The 15,150-nt window shown below is 41.0% G+C and overlaps 2 protein-coding genes across 5 annotated transcripts; one reads left to right on the forward strand and one right to left on the reverse strand.

Moving 5' to 3' along the window:
* Positions 1 to 127: 127 nt before the first annotated feature.
* Positions 128 to 13,331, reverse strand: TDG (thymine DNA glycosylase). Of its 4 annotated transcripts, none has more exons than XM_027449459.3 (10): positions 13,208 to 13,331; positions 11,343 to 11,491; positions 8,480 to 8,709; positions 7,904 to 7,973; positions 6,345 to 6,480; positions 6,176 to 6,258; positions 5,997 to 6,091; positions 4,290 to 4,461; positions 3,873 to 4,001; positions 128 to 2,281 (listed from the first exon to the last, which is right to left on the reverse strand). In XM_027449459.3, exons 1-10 carry the CDS (start codon positions 13,315 to 13,317, stop codon positions 2,142 to 2,144), a joined length of 1,314 nt encoding a protein of 437 aa, XP_027305260.1. In that variant the 5' UTR covers positions 13,318 to 13,331; the 3' UTR covers positions 128 to 2,141. The 4 variants fall into 4 exon arrangements, with proteins under 4 accessions (XP_027305260.1, XP_027305256.1, XP_071894583.1 ...); XM_027449455.3 differs by having other exon boundaries at positions 128 to 2,284; XM_072038482.1 differs by having other exon boundaries at positions 13,083 to 13,217.
* Positions 13,288 to 14,167, forward strand: UQCC6 (ubiquinol-cytochrome c reductase complex assembly factor 6). Its single transcript, XM_027449517.3, has 2 exons — positions 13,288 to 13,423; positions 13,809 to 14,167. The coding sequence occupies exons 1-2, from the start codon at positions 13,316 to 13,318 to the stop codon at positions 13,902 to 13,904; spliced, it is 204 nt and encodes a 67-aa protein (XP_027305318.1). The 5' UTR covers positions 13,288 to 13,315; the 3' UTR covers positions 13,905 to 14,167.
* The last annotated feature ends 983 nt before the right edge of the window (positions 14,168 to 15,150 follow it).

A 15,150-nucleotide genomic window follows, 5' to 3' on the forward strand; every position in this document is an offset into this window, starting at 1 on the left:
GTTGCATGGTGACTGTTCTGCAGTGTTTCTCTGCAGAATGCTGTACTTGTGTATGTAGTACAGTCTGACTGCACCACAGTGTATTCAGAGCACTGCTAGCAAGATGCAAAAGCATATTCAAAGACACTGCGATACAATTCCTGATTTTATTGTGAAACAGAGATAGATTTAAGACAGGTTATGAACCTCTGTATTACTGTAATGAAAAGAGCACCAGTTCTGAGGAAATACACAGAAATTGCAATATTTAGTGAAACGGTCATTATATACTTAACTGTATTTTACACCCAGATAATCTAGTAGGTGCCTCTGGTCAAGAAGAGACCCTTCCCTTCAAATCAAACAGGAGAGCAGTACAGTAGTTACGTACTACTGTACCACCTAATCAGCAGTGCTAGTTACATGCTTCTGATGTTGCTGAAAAATAAAATTGAATTGTAACAAGTCCCTGATACGAGATACTTGGAGCACCTGCAGGAAAATGTCCATGTAAACAGCAATACATGATACAGTACACATTAAATAACAGACAAGACAAACCCTATACCTTTTTGACAATATATCGAACAGCTTTATGCTGGAGCTAATCAACATAATCATAATGCACGCTTCTTGATTTCAGACGCTCAGAATTAAGCCACATAATTTGGGAAGAAAACTGTAAACATCATGCCCACCTCACAGCAGGGTGACAGTGTGTGATCTCCGTGAGAGATGTTACAGCAGGATTACAATCTATGCCAACTACTTACACTCAATACATGGCAACTGTCAGTGGCTGTGAGGAAAGGATAAGACTGGTACAGGAATTTCTGACCAGCATGGACTGTGGAGATACTGTTTGTATCTTTTTCAAGTATGTGAAGCACCTTCTCTCATAAGATCATCAAAACGTGAATGTTTTGATCAGCTTATTGCTTTTACTTCATCTCCTCCTCACATAATAAAAGAGGGAAAGAAGATGATAGTTAGGCACAAGCACGGATTCTCATTTCTTTCTCAGGCCACTAGTACCAGCCAAAAGTGTGTATTATTTCAGCAAGTTCCAAAGAAGAGAGCTCTAGTTCCAACAGCTGACTTCTTGTTCATGGAACAGCTGCCCTTGTCTTCACCTTAGTATCTTTCACTTGTAAGAGTAATAAGAACACCCTCTAAGGTCTTACAGATTGAAGATAAATTAATGTTAAAAACAACTAAACCACAGATCTTCTTTCACCCTGTGCTAATTGTACCTGATAGAAATAACATGACTGTAGATATTTTTACAGGGACTATGGTCTTTCACTTCCCTGCAATGTAACCTATTCTCCTGCTAGAGGTCAGGAGTCAAGACTAATTATACAAGTGACTCAGACTTTAAATGCCACAGATTCAAGAACCACTGTTTTTTAAGGAATTCCAGTTCCTTACATTAGAATTTAAGGGGAAAATAGAAGGAATGATAGGAACAACTTACCCTAAGACAGCTCAGCTAGAATATTTAAGGTCCTGTCCTGTGTGACACAAATTTTCCTCCCCAGCATTTTGACTTGCGATGTCTCTGCTCCATTTGCCCTGAATATGGTCCAATCACTAGACAGACAGACCTCTCTATTCCTGCCCTAGAAAATATTCAGTACTCACAGCTGCAGACATTCTGCACTTTTTTAGGAAGTAAGAAGGTTTAAAAAGCACAATTTGTTTAACTGTGCATAATTAAAAACACCACTTCATGTAAGGTAAGGGTACACTTCCATTTTCCCCTCTAGATATATAAAAGGACTATGAGATATCCAAAACATTGGGGCATCAATAAAAATTATGCTGCTGTTCTACTACATTACAATTCATGGAATAAAATTAACGCCCCAAAGAAATTGACACAATGAGAAAGCAATTTGTCAAAAACTGCAAGAAATGACATACATTAAATATAAAACTCATATACAAAAAAGGCTAACTTTTTTTTAAAAAGTTTGGACAGTTCCTTAAAGTTACCTAGTTCGTTGATTTGAGCCTACCACACACTTACTTTGGACTATAATAAAATAACTAAGGGAGATAAAATACTATTAAAATGCTTCAGTTGGAGAACCGAGGTACCAATCTTCACCACTGCATTAAAACTGCAGCATGTATGCATAGCTGAGAAGAAACAGCCCTTACGCACTGCTTCCCTCTGGTTCTTGTGTCATGCCAGCGTTGAACTCTGGAATCTGGTCTGCAAAGGACTGTGTCATCCACTGTCCATTAGGAACTTCACCAAAGGATGATGACCCCTCACAATACTGTGGATTGCCTGCTGCTAGAAAACAAACAATAAAATATAGAGTTAAAAATAAACATCCCCCCAAACATCCCTACCCCTAAAGATATTTTCAGTTTCCATCTTTCATTCTACTTATCAGCTACCTATTCAGACTCCAACTTATTTCCTTTAAGTGTCTACTTCTGTAGATCCAGATCATTCTCCCCAGTTATATTTTCTTCATATCTTCTTTGAAGAGTGAATTTAAGGGTGGTGTATAGGTAAATTAAGAGTCTAAATGTTTAAAAGTATACTTATTTTGCAGTGTTTCCTAGAGAAGAAGAACTTTATTTATAAGGGACATTCTCTTAAACAAAATATGGTAGACAATATAAGTTCAATTTATAACATAAATGAGATTAGGACTAAAATTCATTACTTCAGATGAAGGTGACAGTTACTACTTCATAGTATCATAGAAAGGTTTGCGTTGGGAGGGACATTACGAACCACCCTGTTCCACCCCCCTGCCATGTGCAGGGACACCTCCCACCAGCCCAGACTGCTCAAAGCCCCATCCAGCCTGGCCCTGAATACCTCCAGGGATGGGGCACCCACAGCTTCTCTGGGCAGCCTGTGCCATTGCCTCACCACCCTCTGAGCAAAGAATTTCCTCCTAATATCTAACCTAAATCTCCAGTCTTTTAGTTTAAAACCACTCCTTTGTCCATTTTTCTCTTTATAAGCCCCCTTTAAGTTCAGAAAGGCCTCTGCCATTGTTTTTCATGTTTTTCTAATTACAGTTGGTGGTATTTTGAGAAGTAAAATTCCCAACTTCTTAATTACAGCAATATCACTACATTCATCATTCTCTTCTTATTTGCTTGTTTTTTATTTACTTACTATGTTTCCAAAAGTGTCAGGACTAAAAAAAAAATCACACTTTACTCAAGAAGTTGCATGAACTTCAAGCAGAGAAAACCTACAGATAGTGGAAGTTTGTTTTTCTCCCACTCTTAAACTGCTTCCACACTAAAAGCTGAAGAATACCAAACTACTGTATGGTCTGGGTTTTGGTGATTTCCCACCCATAATGTAAAAATAGTTGTTTGTCTTCATATTATTCAAGGCAAACTGTATGGTCACTATACCAGCTATCCTAAAACATTACGTTATTTGGATGACACCATTCAAATATTCCTCCTTCATCTACCCCACCAGTAAGGGAACAATCTCAGTTGTGCTTCGTATTGTACTGTGATTTTATCTGTTTCACCATTCTCTGTCTTTGCTATCCTTAGGAATGAAAAAAAAAAAATTGTCTGGAAAACATGGTGCGTTTATACAAAAGTCAATGCAATTGAAACAGTGACTGTAAGTCACTAGTGATGTCTGTTTGTCACATCCTGGGTGACAGAGTTTAGGAGAACAGTTAGAAGTTGCAGATAAATGATTTTAAATAGAGAAAATGGCTTTTCTCCCCCCTCCCTTGCAGAAAGACTGCACATAAGAGTCTAACTGATGCTATACTTTATTGTATGAGTTGTGGAAGTGCTGAAAGGGTAGAAAATTTAGTATATGGAATGTTAATAAAAAGCTATACATAATGGTTTACAGACCGAATGCCTCAAGCACCACTCCTTACCAGTTCCGTTTGAAGAGAAATTGCACTGTTCACTTTCATATGGTGCACGATCACAGTAAGCTCCTCCATATGCTGCTTCATAACCTGGATCATATTTTTCTTCTTTGACAGCCATCTTTTTAGCATCCTCTGCAGAAGGAGAAGAGTTCAAGTATTAAGAATAAAAATCACAGAGCATTTTTATAAGAGAGCATTTGCAAAAACAGCCACACATTTTACAAGGTAATTCCAGCTTCCCTTAGATAATTAAAACTGCAATAAAAAGAGCAGAATCTCTAGCTCTATACCACGTGATTTAGGGTGGATGATACATCTCCCCCCACACACAAGATTTTTTTAATTTCCTTTTTCTTGTGCATCTGCTAGTTGTATGTCACACTACACCTTTATAAAGCACTAAGAAAATAAACACCATACCTTGTGCAAGTTGCAAGTCGAATGTGTACTGCACTTCCTGCACCTCTGTGTTTGGTGCGATGCCTTTCAGTTGATCCCTTAAGTCTTTTAGCTTTATGTAATAATGAACCTTGTCTTGTGCACGAGGAAACTGAGCACATCTTGCACTGGATGATGGCATAACGTAGCAGAGCTTGAGACACAGAACAAGAAAAATAGCATTACTGGTCCCTGAATTATTAGCTAATATGTCCTGCATCAAGAACAACTCAACAGTTAAGCTCATGTTATTGTTTTAAACCTTTGTACAAACATCAGCTAATGCTGAAGGTGGTTCTGGGAGAGGACAAAAGGAGCCCTTCACTTTTCCCGGCCAGCAAAATGTCTTGCCCTAAAGACAGAGGTTGATTATCAGCTGTTGAAGCTAGGACAATTTTCACCACTTGATTATGTGCTGCAGGAGAGGTAGTACAAGTGTGTGTTACAATACTTAAAATCTACAAGTGTATGCCTGAGAGTGGAGCACACGACAGAGCTCTCTGAGCAAGTGGAGTTTGGAGCCAGGAAGTCCACAGAGGAGTATGTGCTAGTATGCAAAATCCCCACCCCAGTGAGAAAGGTATCACGGGTTAATTAGCCTTGCTTCTTGGCCAAGTACATCTGCATCACGCTTGCCAGGGTTTGAAATTCTGGAGTCAGCATGGGTGAAGCCAATGTAAGTGTCTCTGTCTCTGCCAACAGCCCTTTCTAAAGGCTTGAAGTTAGTTCAGAAAGAAGGAATTGTATCCAGTACATTTATTACAGCGCAGAATTTATGAACAAGTACTTGTAAACAGGATTATTTATCTTTTACAAATACTACTTAAGAAGGAAGCATTTTATCGCCAACAGCCCTTTAGGCTCCGACAGCAACACTCTGCCATTAGACTTGAAGCACCAGTAATTTGGGATGAATAGAAAAAGAAAAACAACCCAAAAGTTTGAACTGAGCAGGCAATGAAGCTTTGGAATAAGCTGCCTGGGCAGGCAGTGCAATTGCCTTTGCTGGAGGTTTGTAAGAGCAGGTTAAACAAACCTATTTGTGATGATACATAGCTGGTCTCTTGAGATATCTTCCAGCAGCAGATGCCTGTGATGAATGAGGTATTTTCCAGCGCTAGATGTCTGTGATTAATGCACTCTTCATCAAGATGTTGTACTTTAAGTGTCCAACTTAATTTCAAGCTGCAAATCAGCTTATGAAGACTGAGTCTGATTAAAGTGCTTGGGCATGCCCAGAGCAGCAGTGCTGTAGTGTGGAACAGCACAATGATGGATTTGCTATTCTTTCTCCCCTACTGTGGCACTACCAGCACCACGGTCGTGTTCAGTATCAAAACCCAGCGACAGCATACAGAGAATTGGACACAGATAATCAGATGAAAGTAGATGATGGTTACAAGGGCATGCATGTTTCATTCATATTTTAAATACTCCTCAGAGAATGAGCTAACCTACTAGCCGTAATATACAATTTCCTAAATAAAATCTGCAAGTCTGATGAAGCTGTATGAAAGATGTGTCTGAAACCTAATCCTACTTTCTCTGTTTAAGTAAAAGCCTTCACATTCCTTGTACTTTGGGCAAATTTTGACATTTCTGTAAGTGGGGGTAAGCCCTAGGATTTCATTGCTTTTGAAACAACCCAAATGGAGTGTTCTACTGTTGTTCTTCAGTATCAGTACTTACAGTTTCTGTATCTGGCACCTTGTGTGGCTGCAATCCAAATTCCAAGTTCTTAACTCTTATTCCAAAAACTTCTCTACTAAAAATTTCATAAATACCTAAAAATGAGAAGACGATGGGATGAGTAGACAAAAAAAAAGAGCCACTGATAAAACAAACTCATTCAAAATTAAGATTCTCACATTTTCCATTGAAAGCTGCTATACGGGGTTTATACTTTTGTAATTTCTGCATCAGAATTCGCCCTCCTTCCCGAAACTCTTTACTAAAAGAGAAGATAAAAAAAAAAATCATTCAAAGTTGTAACAATTAATTCATTAACAAGTGTGACATTCTCCCGTGTAATCCTACCTGGAGAGGTCTTTGCTTCCAGGTGTTGTCCTTTCCACCATGTTTGTAAACCCAATGCCGTATTTATGTGGTAAGGTGTGGTCATCCATATGGTTCAGCTGCTCATTGCTTAGACCAGACATGAAGAGACACTTCCCTGAGAAGTAGGAAGATATGTATTTGCCTTTAAAAACAAACCAAAACCAAAACCAAAACCAACTCACACCACCAACAAAAAACCCTCGACTAGCAACACAGAGTACTGCAATGCCACAGGAAGAATCTGTTAACAGGGCATCAGCTAATTTGGGGATGACTATTGCCCTATCTATATAAGTTTAAAATAACGAAATTCACTTCACCTATTCCAAGAGGACACAAAATGCCCCGTGAGCAACAAGACTCCCTCACCACGATCACTGGTATGGAAAGCAGACTTACACTCTAGAAGCTCAGTATGGAGCTTCACATTTTGTAAATCACTTAGAAAGGGTATGAATGTGAATACGGATTTTAAGGGAAAGACTTGGCAAATGTAACGAGCAACAGTTTTGGTTTACATCTTTGTAATTGCTTCTTGTGCTGGGCCCTCTCCAACAGAACGTGTTAACATCTTATATCAACAGCTAATGTAAAAAAAAAGTATAGTGTGTGTGATGTACAGTGCCAATCTCTTAAGGACAAATTAAGCAGAGGTAGTTCTTAATGATCCAAGAAACTTACAGATGCTTGGATTTGTCAGAGCACGTATATCTGGCCTGCTTCTTGGTAAAGAACACTAGAAAAAATAACCAAGCCTGATTTACTGGTCTGCTGGATACCCGAAGCATTTTGGCTGGAGTATCACAGGGCTGCAAATTAGCCTACGGGGAACTCCCTACTACCACAGTTAGAATGACTCCCACCGAGCAAACCAGAGCATTTCAACAGAGTTCAGGTATGAGAACATGCTGCAGAAAATGTTACTTAAACAGAAAAACACATTGGAAAAAAAAACACAACTGTCTGGAGAATTGGGTATGCTAGATACATATGCCTGCTGGGGAAAGGCAGTGGTTGTTGCTTTTTCCTAAGTTAGAAAGTTTGTTTAGCAGAAATGAGTAAATGCAAGAAGAAAAGGGTTTGGTGAAATACTTCCTGGGGAAATGCATGTAGTTGTCTTCTGTATCAGAAACTGATGCCTACTGACTTACCCTCGGTAAGTCAAGCACTAGAAATTTAATTTTTTATTCCTTACATTGCACACTAGCACACTAAGGAGTTATTTACTAATATAACCTGTTTTTATTTACTAATATAACCTGTTAAACTGCATTTACCTGACAATTCTAAACCTGCATTGAAAGTTACTGATTACTCCTCTTTTATTCCTTTATGTATGCTGTTTGTCAGAAAGTTACAGCACTTAAGTCAATCTCTGAGTGTTAAAAGCAAAATCTTGCTGCCCACCCAAAAAAACACAAAACCAAACTGGTTTAAAGTGCCACAAGTTCTAACAGGGTTCTGCAAGTTCAATGAAAAGACGGGAAAAGAAAAAACATAAGGAAATAGTTAAAAAGAAAGGAAAATGAAAAACATACAAAAATGGTTTCCAGGTCCAGGGTAATGATGTCCCTTGTAAGCTGCCATCAAGCCAGGGTTTATGCCAATCTACAAAGCAAGATACCAGTCTGTTTTAACGATTAGAACATGGCTTTCTAGTCAAAAATGTCATCAAGTTACAGCCAGGAAGCTTATTCAATTCTCTGAAGTCAATAAACAAAACCACGTTATTGATATCTTCCATCACTAGTACAAAAAATTGACAATTTTAGAGCAGGGTCTCATTTAGAGGTACAATGTCAAAGGAGCAGCTTGTGGCGTTTTATATAACCACTGGTGTAGCACTTCCAGTAAACTGTCAAGTAATGGTCTTCCATGACTATTTAGTATACGTAAGCCTTAGACTTCTTAGAAATCAGAATTATATGACTATTAATTTTAACAGAAAATGCAAAGCAGCTATACACACAGGAAGCAATTCAGATACTTTTGCAAGATCTTGCCGTATAAGTAACACAGATGAGCATGCAGGAGGAATGTAAGTTACAACCACTGAGAGTGGATTGCAAGTGACAACGCAGAGCATTTCTACCAGTTCTTTGTGAGCTACTTACTATTACGATGTCCAGATCGAAGGTCAGGATATCAGGTAAAGTCTTGGTCAGAAGTTCAGCTTCAGATACCCCATTAAAGCGGTCCACTTTTCTTTTGACTTTAAAAGTATCTGTGATCTTCTCCTGTTTGCCTTTTGACTTAGTTGGTTTTTCTTTTTTAGCAGCAGGCTTTTTGGGTTGCTTTGGCTCAGTTGCTTTGGCTTTTCTCTTCCTTCCTCCTTTTTTAACTTCTGAAACACAGCAAATATATTTTCTGTACATTTCAAATGCTGCAGCATGGACATTCAGACAGACTGAACGGAATGCATGAATACAAAAAGAAATCAAACAAAAATTTTTCTTCAAAATTTAAGAACTTAAACAATTACCAGATGAATTTTAGTTTTCCAGGCTCAGCACAGAGCCACTTTTCGTGTCTCTGCACCACAGACACACACTCTATTTACAGGCAACTGCACTGAATTAGGATACAAGCAAAGAATAATTTCTTGGCTAGGTTATGTTGCATACAGCATGTAAACAACAATCTTTTGGAAATAGCTTCATTTCTTTTGGAGAATATGCCGGAGCATGATATCTTTGCATTCCAAGCAATGCTAAGCTAAATTATAGCCTACTATTCCCACTTCAGCTTCCAAATATGAACGTTTGTTATGGATTACATATCAAAGAAACCAAACTGCACACCAAGAGCAACAGGTCTCAAATATTACCTGCAGTGTAAGGTATAAACTTGTCAGACAAACAAACACAGGAACTGAACTATTAGCTATTCACAATTTATCATTTACAGAACAGATACAGCCCAGTGCATCATATGGCAAGGCAATGTATGAGAGCTTATAGGTCTCCATTTGAAGGAGTGACACCAAACAATTTTTACTTACAAAATGCAAATATAAAGTAGTCACTACCCGCTCAATTGAAATTTCCTTGTCTTCTGGTCCCTTAAGCTTGGAGATTGAAACAGCACAGGTAATAGTCACAACACAAACCTAGAAATCACTCTCTATCTTCGTTCATTAATAATGTCAAGTTGCAGATCACCACTTGAAAACAGGGAAACTTACTTGGCAGCAATCAGCAAAGAGCCAAAGTAATCTATTAATTTAAAATTGAGACGTCATCATAATTTCAGTTTCTAGATGATATTCTCCCTCATAAAACAAATATGATTGTTACTGAGGTACTGCCCTAAGCCTGCTAACTTCTCGGGGGGCTGTTTTTGTTTGCAGTCAGCTTTCTTGCAAGAAGCAGGACAAAAGCCATGTGAAATTCCCACCACGCAGTTGGAGCAACTGCTTAGGAAAGCTGTAGTAACAGTACTCCAGCCAGGAGAGTCACAATAAGGAAAAACAAGAAAGGTGCAGACTTGGTTAGCCATACAAGCAGCTTTTCTGTCCTATCCCTTGAAGGACTAGGAGGTTTTCATGTAATGACCAAATGCAGGAGACTCATCCAGCTCAGAGTAGTTAAAGTATTTCAAATGAGGCAGGATAAATTCTCCTAATTCTCAAGCTGAGACACCTACCAACCAGATGCTGCCATGAAAGATGAACTGCTTGGCCACAGTGCCAGGGCAGCCCTTCAGAGGGCAATCCCGAACATTTTCCTTTTTCATCACAGCACGTAGTTGGACATCAAATTTTTGCCTTTCGTACATGCTCCTGCAGATTTCACAGGTATTTGGTAAGTTTGCAAGCCCTGCCTTCCAAGGCTTTATTCAGCTTCCAATTCTTGCAAAAATATTACTGAACAGCTTAATAACACGAGGTTGAAGTCATCTAAAAATACTTGAAAGTACAGTCCCTGTGTTCGTGGTAACTCACGTTATTCCAGGATTAAAGCTGCAAAAGAAGCCTTACCACACAGCAGGTGGGATGCATGCTAACTGCAGTGAGTAATGCAGTGAATGAACTCACCAGTCCCATCTATTTAAAAAGGGAGCTTTCTTCCTAGGATTTCACCTGGCCAAGCATTACAACTAACAAAGAAAAATTGAAGCTTTTCAAAGGATGCACATAAGCAAGCAACATCATTGCACAAATAGGCTGCTGTATTGCTTTGGTACACAGAGCTCTGACCAGGTAGGTGTTAAAAGCAAGACTAAACTCTGCATTCATATTTGCTGCAGAATCGGAATTTAAGCATGGCAGAAACCACTGCCTCTTTAAGTGGTAAACAGCAGGCATAAGAGTAACAAGGTTTCTTTCTCTGGCATGGTTACTGTGAAATCTAACTCTACAAATCCTTAGTGAGAGAAAAGAAAGGCAATGCACAAGTGCATAAAACACAGAACTTGTGTCATACACAGGACAGATTCCATAATTTTTTGTATTTGTTTAAATAAGCTTCACTGAAACAAACAAACAAACCTTAGTGTCTATTAGCAATTCAGTATTTGCGGTTGCAACACACTAAACCACCAGTTAAACATAAATATTTCAAACAAACAATATCATACTGTACTTCTCTGGCAGAAATTAGAAATAAATAAATAAATTTCAACTTAGCCTGGAAAAAAGAAAGCTTCCTTCTCTAACATAATACCAAAACCCACAAAGTCAGCTAAAAATGATACATTTACCCATTGAAGCAAAAGACTGATTTTCCTGGAACAAAATAATTTTGTGAGACTGAACAAAGTGAATACTATGACCAGGGTTTTCTTCTCAGGTTTTTCCTTGTACGATAACAAATGTTACTAGAAGAATACAATTAACCAAATACTTTCTCAAAGAGCACCAAGGAAAGGAAATCCAACAGCTCTAAAGCTGCTGTTTACTGAGACCAATACAGATGCATGTCTTTTCCAACAACTCCTAACATTTTTGCTCACTTAGTGTAGGCCCAGTCAAACTACCTTTAGGAGGTTCCTGAGCTAACTCTGGCTCTGGCGTGCCCTCTACAGTCGGCTGCTCAGTCATGATTTCCATGTTAGGCGGCGCTGTCATCATTTGGTGGAATGGAAACGTGTAAAAAGCTTGAGCTTGCTGAAGGTACGCGTAATATCTTTAAAAAGGAGAAAAAAAAAGACATAACTCATCAACAGTTTAGAAATTTAGTGATACAACTGCTCTACTAGCAAGGCAGTACATTATGCAAATGCATTAAGCAGCCCAGCTGCTTAGCAGATAGGAGGTGACACTGCACCCAACGTTAACAGTCCAGCTCTCCGAAAGCACAGAGATTTCCCATAACACTGGCAAACAGCAGCGTGCAGCACACATTAACCAGCCCCACTGTCTACCAAACAACTCTCAACAGAATGGAGTTGAAACTCTTTGGCCTTCTAAAAGTTTCCCAACTTTTTGATTTCTTAATGCTACATCAGTTACTTTATCTGATGTGACAACGAATGGATGGATGAGTCATTTCGGGCTACGGAAAATTACACGTACACAAATCATCAGTTACAGTGCAGATTATTAAAGAGCTTTAACAATGAGCGTGGCAGATGCTGTCCAGTTATCCCACACTGGACCCTAACACAAATATTGCTTGTATTCGATGCTCACACACGGATTCGATCTCCATCTATGCACACAGACATCCTGCTATTTACAGCTTTTTGTGCTACATATTTGTTAGATACATACAAAGCCCTCTCACCCCCAAATAAATTCTGCTTCATACTGTCATTCCCTTGTGCCTACGTAGCCGCTTTGCCTGTGAATTACACGGCAACACAAACACATTGAGCAGATGGCACGAACAGTAAATTTTCTGGAAATATTTTTATGAAAGTTATTCAATAAAAACATCGAATACTTTTTAGGTGTAGAGAAATAACTCAAAGGCCGCCCTTGCGATGTGAAGGGGTCATCCTCTGTTGCGCAGTGGATATTTAATAATCTTTAATAACCCCTTTGTCAGTCAGATTTAGGCCGGGGCAGCCCACAGGTGTGCCATCAGGCCACTAACTGTGACCCAAGCACCTGGGGTCATCAGGGAGAATAAATCTGAACTTTGGCCCCCAGGTTTCTGGGGGGCTGCCTAGCAAAGTGGCAGGGGATGTTCTGGGCACAATGCAGCCCTCAGCAGCCGGCACGGCTGCATTTTATGTAAAATACTGATGCGGTTACTGAACCCAACAAGACAATTTCCAGGTTTACATAGGGAAGTGCAGCCGAGAGACGAAGAGCCTGGTTCATAGCGGCCTAAGTGCCTAAATCCAGAGCAGAGCAGCAACAGAGACGCGAAGGCGTCTAAGCCACGGGCGGCCTCTGCCAAGATGTCTCCTTGTCACGCACGTCTCATTACCGGGTACATTAACGAAATCCCCTTCCCGTGAAGGAATTGCCACTACAGGCAAGCTCCCTTTTAACCGCGAGGCCTCACAGGGGATGGCAGCCGGGCTGACGAGATGAAAGCCTCCCCCCCACCCCTGCCGGGAGCCCTGCGCAGCGCTCCCGGGGACCCCCGGCGCTTTGTTCTCGGTGCCCGTCCGAAAAAACAAACGTCCCCTCCCGGGAAGGGAAGGGAAGGGAAGGGAAGGGAAGGGAAGGGAAGGGAAGGGAAGGGAAGGGAAGGGAAGGGAAGGGAAGGGAAGGGAAGGGAAGGGAAGGGAAGGGAAGGGAAGGGAAGGGAAGGCCGCCGCTACCTTCCCAGCTCCTCAGCCTCCCCGCCCGGCCCCGGAGCGCCGCCGGCGGCCATGGGGCTTTTGTCCGCGCCGGCCGCCCCCTGCCCGCCGCCCCCTGCCCGCCGCCCGCTCGCCGCCCGCCCGACCTGGAAGCGGTCTCGGAGCCCGGTTCCGCGACGGCCCCGTCCCCCTGACGCGCATCCTGCTCCTCCCCTGCTCTCTCTCCTCTCCTTTCCTCTCCCCGCCCCGCCGCCATGCCCGCCGGCGTGCCCTGGCCCACCTACCTGAAGACGCTGGCGGCCAGCCTGCTGGCCATGCTGGCGGGGGCCGAGGTGGTGCACAGGTACTACGGGCCCGACCTCGTGAGTGCTGCGGGGGGTATAGGGGCAGGGGGCGGCCGGGCTGGGGGTGGGACAGTTCGGGCTCTTCGAGGCCTGGGAACTCGCAGCCGTGTCAAAATAGAAGCGGCAACAAAATACAAGCCCCGCTCCTCAGGGAGAAGTGAAAGGACACGCGGGGTTTGTGTATCTGAACTTTATTAGAGGTAAATATTCAGAGTGATCTGCATCCCTTTAGACTAGATGTTTTGCTTGTAAAAATTATACTCTGCTCAAAAATGAGGGAGACGTAATGACAATATGGATATAATGCCACCTCTTACAGATATGTTAATGTACTGTTTCTGTGAGTTTATTTATTTATTTATTTATTTTTGGTACAGCACTGATGTCTTTCTGTTTTTAACAGAGTATACCCGAAATACCTCCTAAGCCTGGAGAGCTGAGAACAGAACTATTGGGTGTGAAAGCGAGATCGAGCAAAGCTGAAACATCCCAGCACTGACCACACTTTACTTATGTTATGAGAACTGGGACTGATAAAAGCGTTTGTTCAACTATCTCAACTGCAGCAACCCACATGAAATGTTCTTTATGCTTTTTTGTTTCACCAAAGTAGAATTTACAGGCAGCACATCTTGTAAATAAATGCGTGATGAATACTGTCAAAAATCCAATCAGTTGTTTACCAAAGAGCGTATGATTTTATTTTAGTCTTGATTTGCAGTGTAAATATCCTCCAAAATAAAAGGTGTGAACTCACATTGACCATGTCTGTTGGAGTTTGAAGCTTTTCAGATGATGCCCTCATTTTGGTACAGGTAATTTTCTTCATATATGTTTACATAATGTTACATTCCGGATTTTTGAATAAAATAGCAACAATAACACGGATGTTTAAGTAGCTGCAGCAGTGCCTGCCCAGAGGCAAGATCTTTTCAGTTTCTCATGCTGCCCTGCCAGTGAGGAGGCTGGGGACGTACCCAGAGCTGGGAGGAGACCCAAAGGACAGCCCGTGCCCTGTGATGTACTCAAATTTAAAACTGGACAGTAAAAAAATGTGTGAACAGTGATGGCCTTTGTCTTCCCAGGAAGCTGTTGTGCCAAAGCTCTGCTTTCCTGTGAATGGCTGACATCTGCCTGCTGAGGGGAAGCAGCAACTGAATGCCTTGCTTGGGGGCATAGCTTTTACTTGGCCTACCCACCTATCTTTGTCTCAACCCCTGAGTTTCCTAAGCTGTACCTCTCCCATTCTCTCCCCCCTCCCATGGGGCCAATGAGGTAACTGCTGTCTGGTGCCTAGCTGCCTGCTAGGGTTAAACCACAACAGCTGATGAACAAGCATAGGAAGCTAGAGAAGCATGTAAAAACATTAAAAAAAAATCAACAAACTTTTATTGACACTCATTAGCTTTATGAGTGTCTGTTCTATCTGTACTAGAACCCCCATTGACTGTTGGCACTTACCCTCTTCTTATACTGTAACACGAGTTTTGTTTTATATAATACAGAACCTAGTGCAGCAAATTATGGCATGAACAAATAAAGACTCCTTACTGCAGCTCTTCTTGTACAGGACTAATGCTGGTTAACTACTGTTACAGCAGTTACACTGGGTTTATCTGTATTACTGATGGGAAATCTATTTGATTCTATTAATTAAAATGGAGCAAATATGTGCAGATAACAGCAAAACTGTTTGTCCTCGATGTAGGCATCTTCTGTTCAGGTATTATTAAGTGCAGGTTTAC

This window comes from Anas platyrhynchos, chromosome 1 (assembly GCF_047663525.1).
Source record: "Anas platyrhynchos isolate ZD024472 breed Pekin duck chromosome 1, IASCAAS_PekinDuck_T2T, whole genome shotgun sequence".
Classification (NCBI taxonomy): domain Eukaryota; kingdom Metazoa; phylum Chordata; class Aves; order Anseriformes; family Anatidae; genus Anas; species Anas platyrhynchos.

Bases quoted from the DNA above. Each gene is read 5' to 3' on its own strand.
- UQCC6 (XM_027449517.3), top strand. From the start codon at position 13,316: ATGCCCGCCGGCGTGCCCTGGCCCACCTACCTGAAGACGCTGGCGGCC. The intron at 13,424-13,808 runs GTGAGTGCTGCG...TGTTTTTAACAG, and splicing joins GGTACTACGGGCCCGACCTC to AGTATACCCGAAATACCTCC.
- TDG (XM_027449455.3), bottom strand. From the start codon at position 13,317: ATGGCGGCGGGGCGGGGAGAGGAAAGGAGAGGAGAGAGAGCAGGGGAG. The intron at 11,492-13,207 runs GTCGGGCGGGCG...TCCTTTTTAAAG, and splicing joins GGCTCCGAGACCGCTTCCAG to ATATTACGCGTACCTTCAGC. The intron at 6,481-7,903 runs GTATGTTTTTCA...CCTACTTCTCAG, and splicing joins TGGACCTGGAAACCATTTTT to GGAAGTGTCTCTTCATGTCT.